General features: G+C 40.5%; 1 protein-coding gene across 4 annotated transcripts in view; it reads right to left on the minus strand.

Moving 5' to 3' along the window:
• The window catches only part of MCC (MCC regulator of WNT signaling pathway), a 387,038-nt gene that overhangs the window by 342,854 nt on the left and 20,737 nt on the right, over window positions 1-23,447 (minus strand). Inside the window, exons 2-3 of one of the 4 annotated variants that reach the window (XM_061624176.1) lie at window positions 7,177-7,317; window positions 5,076-5,323 (exon numbers count right to left, since the gene is read on the minus strand). In XM_061624176.1, coding sequence (XP_061480160.1) covers window positions 5,076-5,323; window positions 7,177-7,277 — 349 coding nt within the window. In that variant the 5' untranslated portion in view covers window positions 7,278-7,317. Of the gene's footprint in view, window positions 1-5,075; window positions 5,324-7,176; window positions 7,318-13,121; window positions 13,215-14,651; window positions 14,712-23,447 lie in introns of those variants that run through there. The other 3 variants (XM_061624184.1, XM_061624195.1, XM_061624167.1) reach the window with 3 other exon arrangements.

A 23,447-nucleotide genomic window follows, 5' to 3' on the forward strand; every position in this document is an offset into this window, starting at 1 on the left:
TTTAACTTAATTCCAACTAGAAGTATCTTTAAGACTTAATTTTGGTGGAGAAACATTAAGAATAATTGTCTCACTTAAGCCAATAACACTTCTGACCTTAGCTGGATCATGCCCTAACCAATTTTATAGGCAAGTCAGAAAGTCTGCATATAAGTAGGAAAAAAGAGGGGGTCAACTCCAGATTAACTTTATACCTAAACTATCAAAGGAATGCTTGTGGAAAATGCTATGGCCAAATACAAAATCCACACAGACTTTTTAAAGGATAGATCAGTAAGTAGAATCTAATCTATTTTATAGATCCTTTCTAAGACAATATTTTCTGATGTATTCCACTAATAATACTTTTTTAATATCCATATAAAATTTTGGTGTAGAACATCTTCAGATCCCAAGTCTATCATGGGATGTCAGAGCATCACTGGATACTTTTTAAGAGTCTGTGTGTCACACCTGCCCCATTCTGGAAAGTCCAGGATTAAATGAAACCTCCTCCTTTGCACCATCATGTCTCTATGACCTCTGCCATCCTAAAAATAAATAAATAAATTCAGAAATGTTTATCTTCTTGCTTTCAGTAGGTGGCACCATAATGTTATCTGTCACCTAATTGCCTGATAAAAAGTTAACAGAAAAGAGCTGTATAACTAGATAGCTCACCAATGTACAAAAGCAAAATCAGTATCAATTATTTATTTATTTATTTATTATATTTATTAGTTGCTTTTTTTCCAAAATGAAACTCAAAGCGACTTACAAAAAAAATCTCAAAAACATATACAGAATAAAGATAACAGTACAAAGCAAACAAAACTCAATACAATAAATAGAACAATACGATAAAAATCGCAACACACAATACAACTCAAATATACGTTTTCTGCTATCCCCCCCTCTTGTCTCCAAAACTCAGAACCTACTAGTTCAGCCATCGTAGCCAAGAACCACACACACACACCCCGGCTTAGGCGACAGGAAGCCCCACTTCAGGTCAGAAGCCACCTCAGAAACAAACAAACAGGACACTACCACGTTGGAGATGAAAGTAGGGTGCCTCCGTGTGCCAAGCAGGGGGTCTCCACAGATGCAGGAAGGCCATGAGGCAACCCAGCGGGTGGCCCCCACCTATGTGGGTCCAGAGGTGCGGTTTCAGGTGGGAGCTCTTGATGTAGATCTTCTCGCAGCCGGCGTAAGAGCAGGTGTAGATGGCAGTCCATTTGGGAGGCCAGAAGCAGCGTCCCCTCTTGGGCTTGGCTTCCAGCAGCTCCAGTGTGGAGGAGGACGGAGTGAGCAGGCCCCCTGGGGCAGAGGCCTGGGAGGGGAAGCTCTCCTCAAAGAAGCCGGATGAGTTTGAGTGCAGATGGGACTAGTACTGGAGTGGGTGGGTGAAGGCCGGGTGGTAAGGTGGCAGCAGTGGCGCTCCCCAGTCCCCGGAGGCCGCCAGGAGGTCATCATGGCCAAGCAGCAGCATCTCTGCACCGGGAGCCCACAGGGATCCAGCAGTCAGCACGCAGGGCCAGCCCCCTGCTCGACCCCAAGGCAGGGCATCAATTGTGTAAATGTTTACAGGATTCTCTAGAATTATGTTTCATTATGTAGATAGATACACACCCAACACAAAAAGCAACAGCTGAACACAGTTCAAGACATGGCTAGTATGGTTATTGTACATGTACACACAAAAGCACAATTTTATTTCAAAGTTTTGCTCACATCCTTGAAACAAAATTACTCCCAATACTTTTAAATAATTGGCAAAGGAGTAGTTTAGACTGAGTTATAATGTTAACTTATTTTGAGATGGAAGCACAACACATCTTTCATAGGAAACTATTTAGAGGGATGTTCTTTATATCAAGATTAAGGATACCAGTGTGGGTTTTTTTCACCCTGGGCCCAACATTGCCTAAAGCAGGGGTGGGAAACCTGTAGCCCTCTAAATGTTGTTAGACTCCAACACCCATCAGCCTCAGCCAGTATAACCAATGGTCAAGGATGATAGGAGCTGTACCCCAGCAACATACGGTGCACCCATCCATTCCCTAAAGCTTAAGATTTTGGCTTTGATGTTTCAATTATTTACTCTCATATTACAAATCTAATATAAAGTTACAATGCCAATTCTCAAATGTTTACCCTATTGATAAAAGGGGGGCTAAACCTGCAATTCTAAATATACTTTACCTGTAGAGTGGCATTTACCTGTGAGTAAATCTCTTTAGGTTCAGTGATTTTATTTATGCCCCAACATACAGTTCAGAAATACCTATATCTCCCCACCTCCATAATACTGGCGAGGCTGCCATCTTTTCTTAGAACAATGTTCTACCATTTCAGAAAACTTTCTGTTCTTCCTGTAAACAGGAAAACATTCCACACTAGGTTAAGGTCCCACTTTCACTGACTAATTAGAAAAAGTGAAGAGTCTCTTTCTAGGAGGAGACCTCCCCCCAATATCCAACATGGCTAAGCAATACAACAGAGAAAGAAACTCTGCTTGTCCCCTGGGACTACGCTGATGAGTGCCATATCTCTGAAACTGCATGTACTCCATATGGACAACTAATAGAAAATTCCAAAAGATAACAGGGCAAACACACAAACAGACTTTGAAGACCCCAGTTATTATAAACAGAGATCCCAACAAAAACATCCATCCCATCCCATATTAGTGTACTGTCATACTTCCTACCTTCATGTATATCTAACAAAGCAATCAAAAGCTTTCAGAATAGTGTTTTTTTATAATGCAACCTTAAAGAGCTAAAAGGCAGTATTAATCAATCAATCAAATGTTTATTCTGGCAACAGACCATTAAACAAAATACAAAACATGAAAGTACAAAATCGGTTCTCAGCAGAACCACTTATTAACTATTAAAGGTGACAAGCTATGAACTTACAATCTTAGCTGGTCTAAGAGATAATACAACATTCAGATATATTGCTACCTGGTTCAGTTATAGATTTATTAGGCCCCTCAAGGAAGATACTCAAAAGGGTGTCTAAGGATTCCCTCATAAGGGGATGAATTATGTGTTTTCTAACCCCTTTTAAAATCTATAGTAGAAGAACGCAGGACTGTTTCAAGCTCTAAGTAGTTGTAAGGACAGCATCTCTCTTTAAAGGGAAGTTTGGCAAATCTATTGTCTAGGATCTTAGAGAGTGAAATGTTAAAACATGCCAACAAAATTGGTCTTTGTACTTAGTTAATTTTAGAAAATGAAGATATGGCATACGTTTGTTAGAGGCGGACCAAGTCAGGTCCAGTGACTGTAGTGTACGTAGCTCATTAGCTGACACATGTAGCTTTTGCAAATCCATATCTTTTATTCTCTGTTTAAACCATAGATTTGTGTTCCATATACTACCTGCCTTCATCCAAGTTTGTGTGGTAAAAATCTGCCCCAGAAGCAGTTTTCACTGTGCAATTTACATGTAAGGAGACCTATACGGCAGCCTTTCTAGCACCTTGTCACAAATTGTCACTCATACAATGTCTCCAGATTTCAGCAAGTTTCCGCTTGTTTTCCTTCTGGAAACCAAAAACCACCCGGGGCATAAAATCTCCCAGAAAAGCACAGAGATTTCCCAGTGAGGTATACCCCAGCCAACATTGGCAGACTGGGATAGTAAAATACCCCACAGTTTTTTCATAGAAAAATGCTCAGGGACAGGTCAACAAAGAACACTGGAGTTAAATTTCTCCTCCCAAGCAAGCAACCTTGAAGTCACATCTCCAAGATCCCATTGTTGCAGAAGGACACACCTTTGGCTTTTAGAAGTGAAGTAAGTTTCATTTTACAAATGGGGGGGGATTATAAATGCCAGGGTAATGTTATGAACACACCCTCTATGGCATTCAGAGGAGACCCCCTCTCACCCCTTTTCTGTGTCCAGGCTATTACATTTTCTGGGAGAAGCTGGGATGGGAAGGGAATCTGCATCCATCCAGAACTGATTCCAAGCACCCCCTTTATGGCATTCAAAGGAGAGAAACCCCTTTCTTTGCCCAGGCTATTTCCCCCCAACCCCATTTTCCAAGAGAAGACAGGATGGGAAGCAACTAATCTGCATCCATCCAGAGCTGATTCCAAGCATCCCTCATGGGTTGGGTGGATGTACTTTGAAATGCCCAGGATGGAAGCATACATCTCTACAACTTCGAAGGTGCCTACTGCTGGTAACTCTGCGGAAAGACCTAACTGGCCCAGAGATAGAGCATAGATGCTAGGTGTGCCTGCTCCAAACCCAACCATCTGGGCAGTGGCATCTGCTCTTGGTTATGAAGCCCAATCTCCACCCCCGGAATCTTCTGGAACAATTGGATGCTGCCACCTTTACAGTGGGGTACATGATAAGAAAACAGCTCTGGGGAGTTCTGTTGCAGCTCAATGGAAATTAAGTGTGAGACGTGTCAACAGGTCGGCACAAACAATAAAATGTTTGGGCACTTTTCTCTAACCAAGGACAGTTTCTTGAAGGTTTCTCAATTGGGATTAAAAAAAACACCCCACAAAACTGTTAACATTAGTTCTCAGTTATAATAAGATTTTTCTAGACAGTATACATATTTTCATAACATTTGCACTTTAAAAGATAGATTTTGTTGTTTGCAATTGAAAATATAAATCAGAGCTTATTAAAGGAACAGAAATAGTGTTGTTTACTAAGCATGTAGGGAAATGTGTAAACATTTACTGCACAGAAACATTCTACCTCCTCTGAATAAGTGTTTCCCGGCTGTGGATGCTTGGGTATTGTAAAGCACACTTCTTCTGACACCATAGACACAAATGTTGTCTGAGGACAAAGTATCACTCCACCATACATTGAAAATCATATCAGAGTAGAAATATGTATGATTTTTTCTTGATATTGGATGAAAGAGAAAACATAAAAAACAAACAAGACTAATGGCATGGTATGATGATAGGTGGGGGGGGGGTTGCATAAAAATGTCCAGGTAGGCACAGGTGAAGCCTATCCTTCATTTTCTCCAAGAAATTAGACAGTGGCCATATGTTCATAATCTGTACATTTGGACAATAGAAGCATAATGAAACCACACTTACCCAAACTGTTATCACTGCTTGTTGGCCAGGAAGCTATTCTATTCCTTAATGTTTTCTTTTTACAAGACTCATCTGATTTCACAGAAAGTTCCACTTCTTCCTTTCTGATTTCTCGCACAAGCTGCATGCGACATCTTGTGAAATCCTGAAAGGAGATCTTCCCATTTTCATCTGCACCAAGTTGGTGCATGATCTCAGCAACAGAATCCTCCATGTTCAGCTGGCGGCAAACCATCAGCAAGTCATTCCTAAAAACATGAGAGACGGGAGTGAGAGAAAGGAAAGGCCAAAACGAATGTAGTTTAGTTCAAATAAAAACATCTTCTGCATAAGATGAATAGCCAATAATTCAAAAGAAGTTTTCAAGTTCAATAAAGTAACTGCATTATTTTCATTTCAAGAAAGCAACTTTGAGATCAGATTTTAGTCACGGGAGTGATGTCTGAACAAAAAGTAAACTCCAGTGACTTCTTCACAGTCACATAAAACAAACCCTTGAGAGCTTGCATGCTCAGACTTCATTTTTACCAATAAGATTTTGACTCTTACTGAAGAAACAAAAAAGGCACCACGGAAGTCATAAGGGAGGGAAGGCAGATGACAGGGAAGACATAAAATGAACATGTATTTTTCAGATTCCACATTCTTTTTCAGACTTTGGGATCAGAGGATGTTGTGTGGCTTTCCTACATTCTCCACCCAGCCCACCAGATGCAAACTATTTATGCCCTGGAACAGGAGTCATATGCAAGAAACTAGAGATAAGTATATGCACACAGACCTTCCATTCTCCTAAACAGCCCATCATGTTTCCTGTGCACATGCCAATGGATTGGGGAGGAGGGGAAAACAGGAATCTCTGGGAATCTCCCCAAGCTTAATCATGGCCAAAGGTGGTTGAAGGCTGTCATTTTTGTTGCACTGAGAGGCAGAGAGAATTTATCCCTCTGAAATAAAATGATCACACAGATCCACAGCCCAAGGAAACGATTTGGAAAAGAACAATTTTACACAATTGGGTTTCAGCCTGTGCTCCATTTACCTTCAAACCTGTTTTAAGAGTCTGAGCTGCTCTAAAGGAACTAGAGAAGGTTTCTTGGGGAAATTAACAACTCTAGAAAGCTATAAGATACAGAGAGCATTGTGCAGCCCAATTAAGCACGTTTAAGGTCCTCCTAATTTCAATAGTTGAAATGTAAGGCTACATTTCCTACTTAAATAAATGAGACCTAACAATGTTTTACTTTGGCTACACTTTGTTGAATACTTGTTCTTTGTCTGTGTTTATTATTCTCTCATACACGATGTTTTCTCGTAAGTGAGAAATGCAAGGAACGGTGGCCTGGGAGAGGGTTTCTCTGTGACAGTCCCTAAACTGTGGCACTCCTTCCCCACAGAGGTATCTTTGTCGTATAGCTTCTGCTGTATGCTGAAGCAGCAGATCTTTACTCTGGCCTTTTTTCTGGGATCCACTTCTTCTGTTTTGTTTAATTTATACTATTCTGGTGTGTTTTGTTTTACTTGTTTTTAAATTGTATGACTATATTGTTGCAAGTTACCCTGGGACCCTATGGCAAGTAAGAAATTTTATGAATAAATAAAACACAGATATGCAGGAATTTCCCTTACACATGCCAGAACCAGTTTTAGATGTGGGAGAGGTAAGATTCCCAATAGTAGCAAGAAAATGTTATTTCCAAGTTTTCCACAAAGAAGCCTGAAAAGCTTCATCAATTTGAGCATTACAATCCATATCCAGATTAACCTGCCGACAATAAGTTCTCCTGGACCAGGTCCTGGGTACTCATCACATTTCCAGGATAAAAGTGTAAGACCTTAAACTATTAAAACAGTGAAGATTTATATAGATATGGCCTGTGTAAAAAAACAAATATGACTGAATGGGTCTCAGGGGCAATTAATACCTCCTTGTGAGAATGAGCAGTCCCAACTGCTTTGAATGTGACTGCCTTGATACCATTCTTAAAGAAATCCTTTTTGGACTTTGAAGATTGTAGGAACTATAGAGTGGTTGCAATATTCCCCTTCTTATGCAAATTGCTCAAGACATTAGTTGGCACCAGCTTTGTATGTAAACTACCTGCTTGATGGTGACCACTGGCAATAAGAAATCCCATGAAGGTTAACGCATGGAATTCCATTCAGGTGAGCAAGATAGCTCACGAAGAAGGGGCAGATCATTCTGTTCCTCCTATAACAGCTCACTCAGCTTCTGTGTTGGCTGTGAAGGAAATGAAGCACAACATCAGGGGCAAGGCACTAAGTATAAAGAAGTCAGCAGCAACTATAAATATTTCATGTCCAGCACAGGGTGCAAGGAAACAGAAGCCATGTCCCACCACTCAAATCTTTATTCTTAATGCTGCTGCGTATGCTGCAGGTGGGGCCCAGAGGCATCTGAGAATAAGTGAGATGGTTGCAGGTGCCTGATGTTCAGTGATGGGCTCCTGAGGAAGGAGCTGGCTGTACTCACTGCTTGCCACTGCCAGTCCCCTTTCCTGCTTGTTATCATTGCTAGTTACTGGTACCCACCCACACCCAGAAAGCTTTGGGGGGCTTACCAGGAAGGCAACTCAGGGGCTCACCAAGATATCTTGCTCAGGGCCTCTTAAAGCTGGAGCCAACCCTGGCAGGTGGCATGCACTGGAAATGCTACCAGAAGAACAGGGGAAGTGCAACCTTGCTAATTTTGCTGGACCTTTTAATACCACCAATCATGACACCTTCTGGATAGATAGAGGCAGCAATTGAGAGCCCTGTGTTACAGTATTTCCATGCCTATCATCAGGGCCAAAGTGCTTTGGAGACTATTGGTCTGACTCTATGCAATGGGTTTGGGTTTTTTTGCAGGGTTTCTTTGGTCCCCAATATCTATATGACACCGCTGAATGGGTCACTGGGAGATTGCACCTTAAGTGTCATCAATATGCTGATGATACCACCTCTCTATCAGGTGCAAATGAGGCAGTGGAGAAGCTAAGCCCGTGTCTAGCTAGCATCAGTAATGAACTCGATGAGACAATGAACTGAAGACTCAAGAAAGATGGGGTACTGTTGGACATTGGTTTAATTTAGCTTGGAATGTAACATACAGCATTTTCTGGACAGAGTTGCACTCCCCGTAAAACATCAGGTGTGCAGGTTTGGATAATGTTACTGATGTTTTGAGACTTGGGAGATGTTACAATAAAGGATTTTTATTATGCTTTTAATTACTGTTTTATGAGTGATTTTCTCTTGTTTACTTTAGATATTTAATATTAAGCAGCTTATAAATTCCTAATATAAAATATATGTAACCAAAAGCCCAAGTAACCATGGCACCTTTCACCAGCTTTGGCTGGAATGGAAAATTCTCCCCAATTCTTTTTGGTTTCTTTCATTTGGGCAGACATCTCCCTAATATGAATATCAACTTTAGAGTGTTTGTCCTGCCATATAAAATCATGCAAAATTTTCTGCCAGCTCTTCTGTTCCCATGAGTCAACTGATAATGGTAAGGAGATAAACAACAACAAAACAATCTTGGTAATATTATCATCTTGATTGAATTTATCTTGGGACACCTAGAATAAATGCAGCTTTTTCCATATAGCCAGATCTGTTTTGATGTTTTGAATCAATAGTTCACAACTAATTTTCTGATACTATTAACGTTCTTCACTAATTTCACACCCAATGATCAAACGGGTTTATTAGAAATATCCAGCTCAAACTGTTGTGCAATGTATAATTCATATTGCACAGGTATCTTTATTGATATAACTTTCTTTTTCTGGCCAATTTATTTTATACCCTGATATTGTTCCAAATGTATCTTTTAATTGAATTGAAAGACAACGATACCCCTTTTCCCATTATGCTTGCATTGGCAACTGAATTGCTCACCATTACAATAAGGCAAAATCTACATATTCACAGGGTTAATATAAAAACAGGGCAAATTAATATCATTCACATATCCTATGTTATCGCTAGTAACACCAAAGGAATCTTTATATCATTGTTTGGGTTTTATTCTAGTACTGTGTGTGTTTCAGTTTCACAACATTGCCTTTAGGTTAAATTATAACGAAGTTTACAGAGCCCTTAAGATCCATCCCAACATTATAACCTCTTTGTACAGGGTTGCCATTTGCCACATGTGGTGAAATGACTATTGACCTGTGGCAAATTGGTGCTTTAGTTCTACTACCTATTTTTTAAAATGAAATTTTAAATATCATTCTTTCATACATGTACCAGTTTTTAAAAAGTGTCCACCCTCCACCCTTAATAACCACCAATTTGTCCTTGGGTCCTATACACTTATCTGACTTTGAAAATTACAGAATTGTTTTTGAATTCATGCAAGATCCATTTCACTTTGACATCTACAGTTCTCAACTATCTCAAAAGCTTGTGAGGCTTCTTTCTTTGAAGAGCCACCTTTTCGAGACCGATGTGATTTTGCTTCAAAGCATTCAATGCTTGAAAGATGATTCAGTTGTTACAATATGGAGTTATATTTTAAATCAAAATGAGTTTGTGGCTCTACACAATTATTCCAAAACTGTTTTCAATTTTTGGTTCAATGTGGCTCTGTGAATCAACTTTTTCTGTGGTAAAAATAGGTCACATGTATTGGACGAAAAACTGGAGGTGGAGTTGCAATGTACTTTAACTGATTTTATGCCAGATTTCCCGGTACTACATAATGAAAAGGTATGTCAGAGTTCTCAATAACTCTATCAATAAATAATTCAAAACATTACTGTGGGTTGTTTTTGGTTGGGTTTTTTTTAAGTCATGTGGCGAAAATGTTAACACATTCACCACATTTTTGGCAAATATGAAAAAACTGTCAGACACTGCTGTTATAACCTATCTGAAAGATATAGAGTGGAAAAGCTTGGCTAGGAACAATTTACCTAAGCTGCCTAGAACTGTAAGCATGGGACACAAATTTCCTGACCACCAACATACATCTATTATATGCCATGAAATATAACATTTCATGGCTTTATACTCTTCCACATTGCCAAAACTGTCACTCACTATATATCATTCATCTTTTCAAAACTCCAGTATGTATTTGTGTAGTGGAGTGTATTAATAGCTTTACTACATATCTGATCACTCATTCCCGATTAACTTTGCTGATTTAGTGACACAAAGTGCTTTAGATTCATACATATACATTCAAGGACCGGGGTGGGGGGAGGGTCAAAGCTAATTTACCTCTTTCAGGAAATTAGGTCTTATTTTTAAAGAACTTGTATAGCAGTATCCAGTTAAAAGGTCCCAGAACTACAAGATGGTTAAGCCAATATAGCATTCTTACTAAGAGATAAGAAATGAAATCTGAAAGGCAAACATACAAGCTGAAACCACACTGCCAACTTTTTCCTACTAAGCTGGAACCCCCAAAGAGAGGACAAAAAATGTGAAATATGGCAAAGTTTCTGCTGCAATGTATTTCAACCAGCAGATGCTATTCTGGGAAAAGTCCCAATTCTAATAGGAGTACTATAAGACATATTCATTTCTATCACTATTTATTGATCAGAGACACTGGCAACATTTGGACGGCTTGCATGGAAGTCTGTGGCAGAACCGAAGATCGAAATGTTCCAGCATAAATACAGTTGGAATCATATCAACAAAACAACACTGAAATCTGTTAGTGACTTATTTGGATTCTTTTATTTGAGATTTATTATTTGGGTACATAGCATGAGCAATGTACATGGTAGTTACAATTTCTGAGATGATGGCAGAATTTTTCTGAGTTAACCATTATAATGTAAATCATCATGATTGCATGTATAGCAGTCATATGGAAGCGTTGGTTAATACAGCGATGTCTTGCAGATCAGGTGCTGCTTTGAGAGTTATGGCCAAAGTTCCCAAGACAATTAGTTGGTGGGCCACTATCATCACTGGGTGGCCTTGGACCAGTAACTCTCAGGTCAACCTACTTCACATTGAGCTCCTCAGAAGAACAGAATCAAAACGTAATAAAATCTGTGAACCTTACAGTATCATTTCACAAAACCAGGATTTAGTATTTTTCTAACTTTCAATAACATTGAGTATATATGTTGTACTCAGGGATCCTTAAGAGAGTTCTTATCTTCCTCTATACCCTAGCAACCCCAGGAGTCTCTAGAAAGACCAACTTATGTGGGGATGTTACTAGGATACCTTTATCACTAGGGTTAAACCCACAATCAATAAACCAATCAATTGTTAGCTTCTACCATCTAATGAATACAGAAGCAGTAAAGGCACAATCCAACTGCTATTTATGCTGGGCTCAGGTGAGCTGAATATGGCGGACCTCTGGCTGTGCCGGCTGGGTCCTGGTTCAGCTGGGCTATGCCAGCATAAGCATCCCGGCCAGCCAGAGGTCTGCTAGGGAAGCCCAGCCCAGCGGAAGGGGAGCCGGCAGAAGGCCTGAAGAAGGGGTGTTTCAGAGAGACCGGGGGGTGGGGTTTACATGATATCCAGGTCCCATTCGGCTCCCTCCCATAGTCCTCCATCACAGCAGGCAGTACGCCAGGAAAAGGGGTGGCCAAAGGAAGCATGGATTTTTTCCCCTTCCACTCCCTGCCTGTGTAGCCAGCATCCTCCCCTCCACGAGGCCAAGCGGCAGCTGGATGTGGCGGCCCTTTTTGCCAGCTCCACCTCTGTTCCTTTCCAACTAGTTGGATTGCTCTTTAAGACTCTACTGTAGCTTGGCTAAAAGGCCCAAGGCAAGGATATGAGAAGAGGTCCTCTAGTTTGCTCCTTTGATCAAACTATACTTTAACCAAACAAAGTTATTTATTAATTAAATATACAGAAATTTATATTGCAGCCAATTTAAACAAGAAAGGGTTGTTTAAACTTCTAAATTTGCCCAACTACTAACTAAGGCACATAAGCTTCTCTTAATGCTACAGGACTAGTTGAGCCTAGAATCGTAAGTCTCTCCTTTTTCCCTTTTGTCAGGTGAACCGCATGGTATTCCTGGAACTTTACCAGCTACCTCCACCTGAAAACACCTAGCACAAGACTTAGCTAAGAATTTATAGATCATTGCCTGTGAAATTGATGCAATGGCCTAAACTGCATTAGGAAGTTAAGGGTGATACAAAGGTCACAAGGATCAATTTTGAGTGCCCAGTTAGGCAGGATAGCAGAAAGGAACAGTGAAGCCTTGAGGTGCAAGAAAAGGTCAAGCTTAAGCATTTTAGGCATTTTCTATAATTTAACTCTAAACTTTCCAACTATTTGTGACAGTATACTTGGAAGATTTTCTAAGTATAAAGGACAGCCAACTTCATGTTTGGGGGGGGCTTTTCAAAGTAGCCTGGGGGAGGCAGACATGGTGTCAGGAGGCAACAGCCATGGGCAGTAGCAATGCTCCAATCAACACCATATAGCAGCTGCAATAAGTTCCCACAGTGCCCCGGCATGGGGTCAGACATTGTGAAAATTAAAAGTGATGGCTCCCAAGGTGACACTGTATACTTGAAAACTGTATAAATTCAAAACGTAAAATAAAGGCAAAATATAATAAATTGCTTTTAAAGTATTTCTAAGTGTTCAATAAATGTATGATAGTTCAGTTTTGCATAAGTGAAAATTCATCACAAAAAAGCATACTGTTACCAAAATGCATTTAGTCTGCTATCATCATATTTATGTCACATTTTAGAAAAATAATGCTTGCTTTTAGAAAGTGCTATATTAAATTTCATTTGTCAAAATCACATCAATTTCACAACACGATTATTATTACCTTAGCCAAGTTTTAATTTCAGGGGGTGACAGTTTCTAATTATTGTTAACCTTTTTTATATATAATTTAATGCTCTAAAATTCTTGCCACCTTTACTGAGATTATACAAATATGGTTTGCATATTTTAAAATTTAGTTCCCAATATTAGTATCAGCAGGAATTATTTGGTAAATGTGCTCATTAAAATTAACCATGCTAATACCTAGAGAACAGTCACTAAACAAAGGATATGTTCCACATTTTCACTAATACTCACAGCAATAAAAGATGGCTTACAGGTGTTCACCTGATTTTTCCCCCAAATCAATTTCACAGACTTGTCTGGACAAACCTGCCACCACCATCTTATCTGAAATGCACAATAAAGTACACTATGACTTTAATTTGTTCTCTAACCCTTACTTACTTTTAAAAAATGGAAGAGGGGAAGAAATGGTTTCATTACAATCCTCTACATTTTATAATACTTTTCTCCTTGTTATTTGCCCCAATTAGACTTAAGGAAGGCTCCTCAGAAAAAAATGTTTGGCATGAGGCCCATATCAAGGGGAAAGCAGTCTCTGAACTCAGAAAATGGAAACAATCCAAAATAAAACAAGGGTTGCATTGTACTTCAGGAGCTTCTGCCTAGATCTGCTAGAAAGTTCAATAGCGTACAAGTGCTGACATTCAGACAATCAAATCTAGACTTAATAAGCCAAGATATGCACAAGATTCAGGCACCCCCATACTGCCACTGCACATCTTCCTTTATTCAAGCACAACACAAGTCAAGAAACCACAATTTACCATAGTTCCCAGTTTGAGAAACAAATGGTTAATAGGTTCCAAATAACCCAGGATAAAGCCAACTTTAAACCATGGCTTCATATTCAGGCTTGTTTAGAAGTAATTAATCATGGGTTGCTGATTAAGACGTAACAGAAAGCTATAGTTAGCTGTGGCTTCCTAACCTGTTCATTCACTCATCTGAAGAAAAAAGAGAAAGCAGTTTTGTGCAGATGCCTGAAGTTTTTGCATGTCTCAACTAATTAAGCTGAGATATGATTATACAAATGACATCACTGATGTAAAGCCTGTTTAGAAACTCCTTACATCAGTATTACACACTTCAGATTAATTCTTGAATGCCTCTTATACACTGGTAGAATTTCAAAGCTACAAGATAGTTAAGCTCTTGAGAAGACACCGAGAGGAGATTGGAAACTCATTGATGGGAAACCATATCAGTAAGGCCAGCACTAGAAGCAGGAACACCTGGGAGGCTGGAGAAGAGGATTTAACAGCAAAAACTTAATAGAGTTTGCTGATGCCAGTGCCTCCTTAGAAAAGCAAGGAGGGAGTCAGCTGCGAACCATCTAGCCAACTGTGAAGCCCCTGCCCTCACAAATCCCAAACTGTAGCTGTGTACACACTAAGCAATTGAAACGCATAGGGTTCATTTTTTTTCCAGAGTGCTTCTGTATACGGGCATAGCACAGTGGGGAGGAGAGCCTGGCTGGGAGTCCAGAGTCTGTGAGTTCAAATTCCCACTCATGTCTCTTGGGTGTCAAGGGCCAGCTAAAGATCACCCACAGGGAATGGCTCAGGGGTTACGTGTCCTGCCACCTGTGCAGCCGTGGGCAAGCTGCATAGTGCCAAGGAGCCCAGGTGCCCCCCAGCTGGCAGCTGCAGACAAAGAAGGGGCTGGCTTGTACAGCTATTGCAAGCTGAGCAGACCCTAGCCAGCTGGGGAGGACTAGCCTCAGAGGGAGGCAATGGTAAACCCCCTCTGAATACCGCTTACCATGAAAACCCTATTCATAGGGTAGCCGTAAGTCGGGATCAATTTGAAGGCAGTCAATTTTTCTGTGCACTCCTTTGCAGTTGTCCATACCTGCGCACTACACTGATAGATGAAGAGTACAGTTGAAGTGTAGCCTAATGAAGGATCACTATTTCCCCCAAATTCATCTTTCTAAGGCTATGTGCATGTGCTTAATAGCATTAAATTGCACTCCTCCCCCACAATGTGCTACTGAACAATACAAGCAGTACTTCTATCACATATCTTGTACATTTAAGTGATCCTCTTAGGTAAAAAACCATGTTAAACATGCCATAGATCTGATAGCATGGGGTTTAGATACAGAGGCTGTCCAAATTATCTAGCAGACTGCGAGTATACTATCAAAATGACATTTTGAGGACACCAGCTAACTGCACTGTACAGTCATACAATCTGTGGCTGCAGCAGTCCAGAAAATGTCATATAATCAACAAAAACTAGAAATTAGAGATACAGTTCAATTAAAGAGATCTTCAAAATTAATCATGAGTTTTAAGGTTCAATCCCATATACACTTAACTGAAAATAAGTCTAAGTGAACTACTATTTACTGTAGGCCAACCAGAATATCACAAAATAGTAGATACACTTTTGAGTTCTCCAGATCTCTTAATCAGGCCAGATGGTAAACAAAGTGGGGGAAGCTTGTTGCAAATTGATTCCTCCATAACAGCTAAAGAACTTCATTTGACTGTATGCTACTTCCTCCCAAGTTCTACTTCAAGACTTTCACCAGAGGTAGACTCTCTTGGCATTGTCACGAGCCAAGATTTTGTTCCCTCAGCTCCTTGCTTTATTAACCATCTAATCTGAAGAAGACACTATTTCGTGATATTTTGGTTGGTCTAATGAAGGTATTACACAAACATGTGGGGTTTTTTAGATACATTATTGATAACAAATCAAGCACCTTAACATATCCCCACATTACAAAAAATTGCTATCCAGTACAAAGATTAGTAAGTGAGAATAAAGGCTGAATATTCAGTTGCAACAATGACTTCAAGTACAACTTAATAAACAAGGTACACACAACACTCAATGTAGTCATAAATACAAGAATTTGTTTTCAAGCGAACAGAGCTCTGCGTAGCAATGTCAAATTAATAACCCTATCATGGTCATATAGGGAAAAGGAGATGCAGTGTCCTCCCTTTATCCCTGCCAGAAACTGTGTAACGCACATTTCAGAGCCACTCTCCCATAGCCCCAGATAATCTAAAGCACTACACCAATGACCAATACTTATTCTATCTTCATACCTATCGATCCCCCTTAACTTCTTTCACTTTCTCCCAGGGATTATGCCTCTTGTATTATTTCATTTGACTCAACAGAAGCTATGTCCATACCACAACAATGCTGGTGTCTACTCCATCTTCACAACCTTGTAGAGACTATTACTAATGCTAATATTACTTAACATTTATGAAATGAAGACAAATTCTCAGCACTCTCTTCAGTTCACTCATGGCACAGTCTTTTACATGTCTACTAGGGATGTTGGAGAATTCCGAACAAAACGGAAACTAGAGCAGAGGTTTATTATTATTTTTTTAACTTATTAAATTTATATCCCACCCTTCCTCCCAGTAGCAGCCCAGGGCAGCAAACAAAAACACTAAAACATCTTTAAAAACTCACTTTAAAGTGTATTAAAACAAAACATCTTTAAAAACATCTTTAAACATAGGTGTTAACCTATAAAGCCTTACACAGCTTAGGACCACAATACCTGATGGAACGCCTCTCCCAACATGAACCCACCCGTACACAGTAGTTCAACATCTAAGACCCTGCTCCGGGTGCCTACTCCAAGGGAAGCTCAGAGGATGGCAACAAGGGGACAGGACCTTCTCAGTGGTGGCCCCCAAATTATGGAATGATCTCCTTGATGAGGTGTGCCTGGCACCAACACTGTTATCTTTTCGGCACCAGATCAAGACTTCCTCTTCTCCCAGGCATTTTAGCATGTGTTTCTAAATTGTTCTTAATTTTTTTAAAAAAATTGTGTTTTTAAGTTGTTTTTTGTATTTTAAAATTTGTATATTTGTTTTTATTGTTTTTAATTGCTGTAAACCGCCCAGAGAGCTTCGGCTATGGGGCAGTATAGCAATGTAATTAATTAATTAAAAAGCAATTCCAACACAGATGCAGACTGAGACAAGATCTCTACTTAAAAGACTTGTTGAAAGAGGAAGGTCTTTAGTAGGCGCCAAAAAGATAACAGTGATGGCACCTGTCTAATATTTAAGAGGAGGGAATTCCAAAGGGTAAGTGTCACAACACTAAAGGTCTGCTTCCTCTGTTGTGCGGAATGGACTTCCTGATAAGATGGTGAAATAGTTTGAACTATCTCTTTTGCGCCTATGCACAGATTCAAGGGTTCTTCACTTCTCCCTTAAGCCTAAGGCTGTAAAGAGTCCTTGTATGAAGCAACCACACTCGCCTAGACTCATGCTGTGCCTCAGCAGTAAATCTAATACAGAGACTTTAAGAGGAAACTCCCACGAGAAATCTCTCAGGACTAGGGAGAAATCAGGATAAAAAAGAACAGCAGAAGGAGTTTATGAACATAAGAACATAAGAAGAGCCTGCTGGATCAGGCCAGTGGCCCATCTAGTCCAGCATCCTGTTCTCACAGTGGCCAACCAGGTGCCTGGGGGAAGCCCGCAAGCAGGACCCGAGTGCAAGAACACTCTCCCCTCCTGAGGCTTCCGGCAACTGGTTTTCAGAAGCATGCTGCCTCTGACTAGGGTGGCAGAGCACAGCCATCACGGCTAGTAGCCATTGATAGCCCTGTCCTCCATGAATTTGTCTAATCTTCTTTTAAAGCCATCCAAGCTGGTGGCCATTACTGCATCTTGTGGGAGCAAATTCCATAGTTTAACTATGCGCTGAGTAAAGAAGTACTTCCTTTTGTCTGTCCTGAATCTTCCAACATTCAGCTTCTTTGAATGTCCACGAGTTCTAGTATTATGAGAGAGGGAGAAGAACTTTTCTCTATCCACTTTCTCAATGCCATGCATAATTTTATACACTTCTATCATGTCTCCTTTGACCCGCCTTTTCTCTAAACTAAAAAGCCCCAAATGCTGCAACCTTTCCTCGTAAGGGAGTCGCTCCATCCCCTTGATCATTCTGGTTGCCCTCTTCTGAACCTTTTCCAACTCTAGAATATCCTTTTCGAGATGAGGCGACCAGAACTGTACACAGTATTCCAAATGCCGCCGCACCATAGATTTATACAACGGCATGATGATATCGGCTGTTTTATTTTCAATACCTTTCCTAATTATCGCTAGCATGGAATTTGCCTTTTTCACAGCTGCCGCACACTGGGTCGACATTTTCATCGTGCTGTCCACTACAACCCCGAGGTCTCTCTCCTGGTTGGTCACGGCCAGTTCAGACCCCATGAGCGTATATGTGAAATTAAGATTTTTTGCTCCAATATGCATAATTTTACACTTGTTTATATTGAATTGCATTTGCCATTTTTCCGCCCATTCACTCAGTTTGGAGAGGTCTTTTTGGAGCTCTTCGCAATCCCTTTTTGTTTTAACAACCCTGAACAATTTAGTGTCGTCAGCAAACTTGGCCACTTCACTGCTCAGTCCTAATTCTAGGTCATTAATGAACAAGTTGAAAAGTACAGGTCCCAATACCGATCCTTGAGGGACTCCACTTTCTACAGCCCTCCATTGGGAGAACTGTCCGTTTATTCCTACTCTCTGCTTTCTGCTTCTTAACCAATTCCTTATCCACAAGAGGACCTCTCCTCTTATTCCATGACTGCTAAGCTTCCTCAGAAGCCTTTGGTGAGGTACCTTGTCAAACGCTTTTTGAAAGTCTAAGTACACTATGTCCACTGGATCACCTCTATCTATATGCTTGTTGACACTCTCAAAGAATTCTAATAGGTTACTGAGACAGGACTTCCCCTTGCAGAAGCCATGCTGGCTCTGCTTCAGCAAGGCTTGTTCTTCTATGTGCTTAGTTAATCTAGCTTTAATAATACTTTCTACCAGTTTTCCAGGGACAGAAGTTAAGCTAACTGGCCTGTAATTTCCGGGATCCCCTCTGGATCCCTTTTTGAAGATTGGCGTTACATTTGCCAATTTCCAGTCCTCAGGCACGGAGGAGGACCCGAGGGACAAGTTACATATTTTAGTTAGCAGATCAGCAATTTCACATTTAAGTTCTTTGAGAACTCTCGGGTGGATGCCATCCGGGCCCGGTGATTTGTCAGTTTTTATATTGTCCATTAAGCTTAGAACTTCCTCTCTCGTTACCACTATTTGTCTCAGTTCCTCAGAATCCCTTCCTGCAAATGTTAGTTCAGGTTCAGGGATCTGCCCTATATCTTCCACTGTGAAGACAGATGCAAAGAATTCATTTAGCTTCTCTGCAATCTCCTTATCGTTCTTTAGTACACCTTTGACTCCCTTATCATCCAAGGGTCCAATTGTCTCCCTAGATGGTCTCCTGCTTTGAATGTATTGATAGAATTTTTTGTGGTTGGTTTTTATGTTCTTAGCAATGTGCTCCTCAAATTCTTTTTTAGCATCCCTTATTGTCTTCTTGCATTTCTTTTGCCAGAGTTTGTGTTCTTTTTTATTTTCTTCATTCGGACAAGACTTCCATTTTCTGAAGGAAGACTTCTTGCCTCTAAGAGCTTCCTTGACTTTGCTCGTTAACCATGCTGGCATCTTCTTGGCCCTGGCGGTACCTTTTCTGATCTGCGGTATGCACTCCAGTTGAGCTTCTAATATAGTGTTTTTAAACAACTTCCAAGCATTTTCAAGTGATGTGACCCTCTGGACTTTGTTTTTCAGCTTTCTTTTTACCAATCCCCTCATTTTTGTGAAGTTTCCTCTTTTGAAGTCAAATGTGACCGTGTTGGATTTTCGTGGCAATTGGCCAGTTACATGTATGTTTAATTTAATAGCACTGTGGTCACTGCTCCCAATCGGTTCAACAACACTTACATCTCGCACCAGGTCCCGGTCCCCACTGAGGATTAAGTCCAGGGTTGCCGTCCCTCTGGTCGGTTCCATGACCAACTGGTCTAGGGCATAGTCATTTAGAATATCTAGAAACTTTGCTTCTTTGTCATGACTGGAACACATATGCAGCCAGTCTATGTCCGGGTAGTTGAAGTCACCCATTACTACCACATTTCCTAGTTTGGATGCTTCCTCAATTTCATATCTCATCTCAAGGTCTCCCTGAGCATTTTGATCAGGGGGACGATAGATCGTTCCCAGTATTAAGTCCCTCCTGGGGCACGGTATCACCACCCACAACGATTCTGTGGAGGAGTCTGCCTCTTTTGGGGTTTCGAGCTTGCTGGATTCAATGCCTTCTTTCACGTATAGAGCGACTCCGCCACCAATACGTCCTTCCCTGTCCTTCCGATATAGTTTATATCCAGGGATAACCGTATCCCACTGGTTTTCTCCATTCCACCAGGTCTCGGTTATGCTCACTATATCAATGCTCTTCTCTAAGACCAAGCACTCCAGTTCTCCCATCTTGGTTCGGAGGCTCCTAGCATTAGCGTACAGGCACTTGTAAGCAGTGTCTCTCTTCAAGTGTCTTTGGCACTTGTGGTTAGGCCTGTGGTAATTTTGCTCTTCTGAATTGATATCCTGTGCCCCTGCTCTCACAATGCCTACTTCTAGGCCTACCCCTTTTAAAATTTCATCATTTCTTTGGTTTTTATCCCAGGGGGGAGGTTTATTCCGAACCGGACCTTTCTCAGCTCCTGTCCGGTTTCCCCCCTCAGTCAGTTTAAAAGCTGCTCTGCTACCTTTTTAATATGCTTTTTATTGACTACACATTTCTACACATGAGTATATATGAGCATACTTTGTCTGGCCTAAAATAGTAAATGAAGAAATCAGAATTAATCATACAACATAAAACCCAAGATTATTAAGTAATGTAATATATTCTTATACAATCCAGATACTTTCACACATACATATATAAAAGAATGACAGTTTAAATCTCACCCACAGGGGCTCAGATAAGACTCAAAATAAAACTCAGCAATTAGGCAAACTGACAGCAGCATGACCAGTTTTTTTATTAGGCCACCCTTCCCAACCTTTGGGTGCCCAGATGTTGTTGGACTACAACTCCCATCAGCCTCAGCCAGCATGGCCCATAGTCAGGAATGATGGGAACTGTAGTCCAGCAACATCTGGGGACCCAAAGGTTGGGAAAGGCTGGTTTAGGCCATCCTACCTGACATATACATTTATTATATATTATTTTTTCAATGTTGATTTTATTTAAAGTCTGATAATTTTATTATGGCTACTTGTTATTAAAGTCTGTTGATTTCATCAGCATTTCTTATAAATATTGTATATTATTTTTATAAACTTCTTAGATATGGGTTGAAGATTTTTATTAAGTGGTATATCAATTTTGGGTTGTATTCAACATAGTGCTAAAGAGATCATTACATCAGCACAAGCATTTCTGCTTGCCCGATGGAACAATCTCTCCTCTCCTCCCCCTGCATGCTATTCAAGGGGTTCTCCTGAGCCTCCGAAGCGATGGGGGGGGTTCATGGGGGAAGAGAGGAGATAAAGTCCAGCTACACTGGCAGGAATCCTTGCACTGGCTTCTGGGGAGCATGACAATTTAGTTGAATAAGGCCCTATGTTAAATGAATAAATAAATAAATAGTAGTACAGGGCTGGTGGAAGTTGTAGTTCAAAACACCTGGAGGGAAATAGGTAGGGAAAGCTGCTCTAGGTCTTATAAAAACAATCATACACAATGTTCTGGGTTTTTAAAAAATTCCACAACATAAAACAAACCCAAAGTACAATAGCTAGATTTATGTGCAACCCTCTGAACAATCAAGGGTTGCAGACTGTGAGATTTTTTGGCCTATCAAAAGTATGACATTGCTGTCAAGTTTGTCCTGTTTATTTTATTTTTAAATTTGTCATGCCACTTTTCCATATAAATATGCTCAAATCGGCTCACAAGCAAATAAATAGGAATATTGTCTTATGTATTTTATTTTTAAAATTTTCATGCAACTTTTTCATATAAAATGCTGAAAGCAGCTCACAACTAAGCAAATATACAAATATTTCATTACTACAACAATCAAATACTAAACTATTTCAAAACAACACAACAATCCAACAAATAACTCAGTTTGTTTTATGACTTTAAAATTTTATAGTGCTCTATAATGAAATTATCATTAAAATGTATCACTTATTAATAAACATTCCAGTGCAATCACATATCAACAATAATATAACCAGTAGCCACTGTGTAGCAGACTGGCAGTCCTATACCAAATGGTACAAAAACGAATGAAGTGTACAAAATGTTTCATAGTGACTAAAAATTTAAAGTTGATATATAACAAAATGAGCACATTAATTGCATTCACAGAAAACTTTACATCCAGCCCTAAACTATGGTCCACAATTGGTGCTAAAAGTCATCCCAGAGCAAGAGGAAAAGCCACAATATGCGCATAGCATCTAAAATCAGAATTATTTATTTATTTATTTATTTTATTTTATTTTATTCAATTTCTATACCGCCCACAGCCAACGGCTCTCTGGGCGGTGTACAACATAAATATAAAAATACAGTAATATAATAAAATCACATAGTAAATACAAACATACCACAAAAATTCCCCAGAGCTAAAAACATATTACACAATTTAAATTTAGAATACCAGAATGTGCTAAATATGCTAAAATATGTTAAAATGCCTGGGAAAAGAGGAAGGTTTTAACCTGGCACCGAAAGGATAACGAAGTTGGCGCCAGGCGCACCTCATCAGAAAGACTATTCCATAGTTCGGGGGCCACCACTGAGAAGGCCCTAGTTCTTGTTGTCATCCTCCGGGCCTCTTTATGAGTTGGTACCCGGAGGAGGGCCTTCAATGTTGCACGCAGTGTACAGGTAGGTTCATATCGGGAGAGGCATTCCATCAGGTATTGCGGACCCGCGCCGTGTAAGGCTTTATAGGTCAAAACCAACACTTTGAATCTTGCCCGGAAACGTATAGGCAACCAGTGCAAATGGGCCAGAACAGGTGTTATATGTTCTGATCGGTTGGTCCTTGTCAACAGTCGAGCCACTGCGTTTTGCACTAGTTGCAGTTTCCGAACCGTTTTCAAAGGCAGCCCCATGTAAAGCGCATTGCAGTAGTCCAATCTTGAGGTTACCAGAGCATGGATAACTGAGGCGAGGTCATCACTGCCCAGATAGGGACGTAGCTGGGCTACCAACCAAAGTTGGTAGAACGCACTTTGTGCCACCGAGGCTACCTGGGCCTCAAGTGACAACGAAGGATCTAAAAGAACTCCCAGACTACGAACCTGCTCCTTCAGGGGGAGTGTAACGCTGTCCAGAACAGGTGGAGTATCCACCATCTGATCAGAAAAGCCACTCACTAACAGCATTTCAGTCTTGTCAGGATTGAGTCTCAGTTTATTAGCTCTCATCCAGTCCATTATCGCAGCCAGGCAACGGTTTAGTACATTGACAGCCTCACCTGAAGAAGATGAAAAGGAGAAGTAGAGCTGCGTGTCATCAGCATACTGATGACTACGCACTCCAAAACTCCTGATGACCGCCCCCAGCGGCTTCATGTAGATGTTAAAAAGCATGGGGGACAGAACTGACCCCTGCGGGACCCCATACCGGAGAACCCATGGAATCGAGCAATGCTCCCCAAGCACTACCTTCTGGAAC

Source organism: Rhineura floridana, chromosome 1 (assembly GCF_030035675.1).
Source record: "Rhineura floridana isolate rRhiFlo1 chromosome 1, rRhiFlo1.hap2, whole genome shotgun sequence".
Lineage (NCBI taxonomy): Eukaryota > Metazoa > Chordata > Lepidosauria > Squamata > Rhineuridae > Rhineura > Rhineura floridana.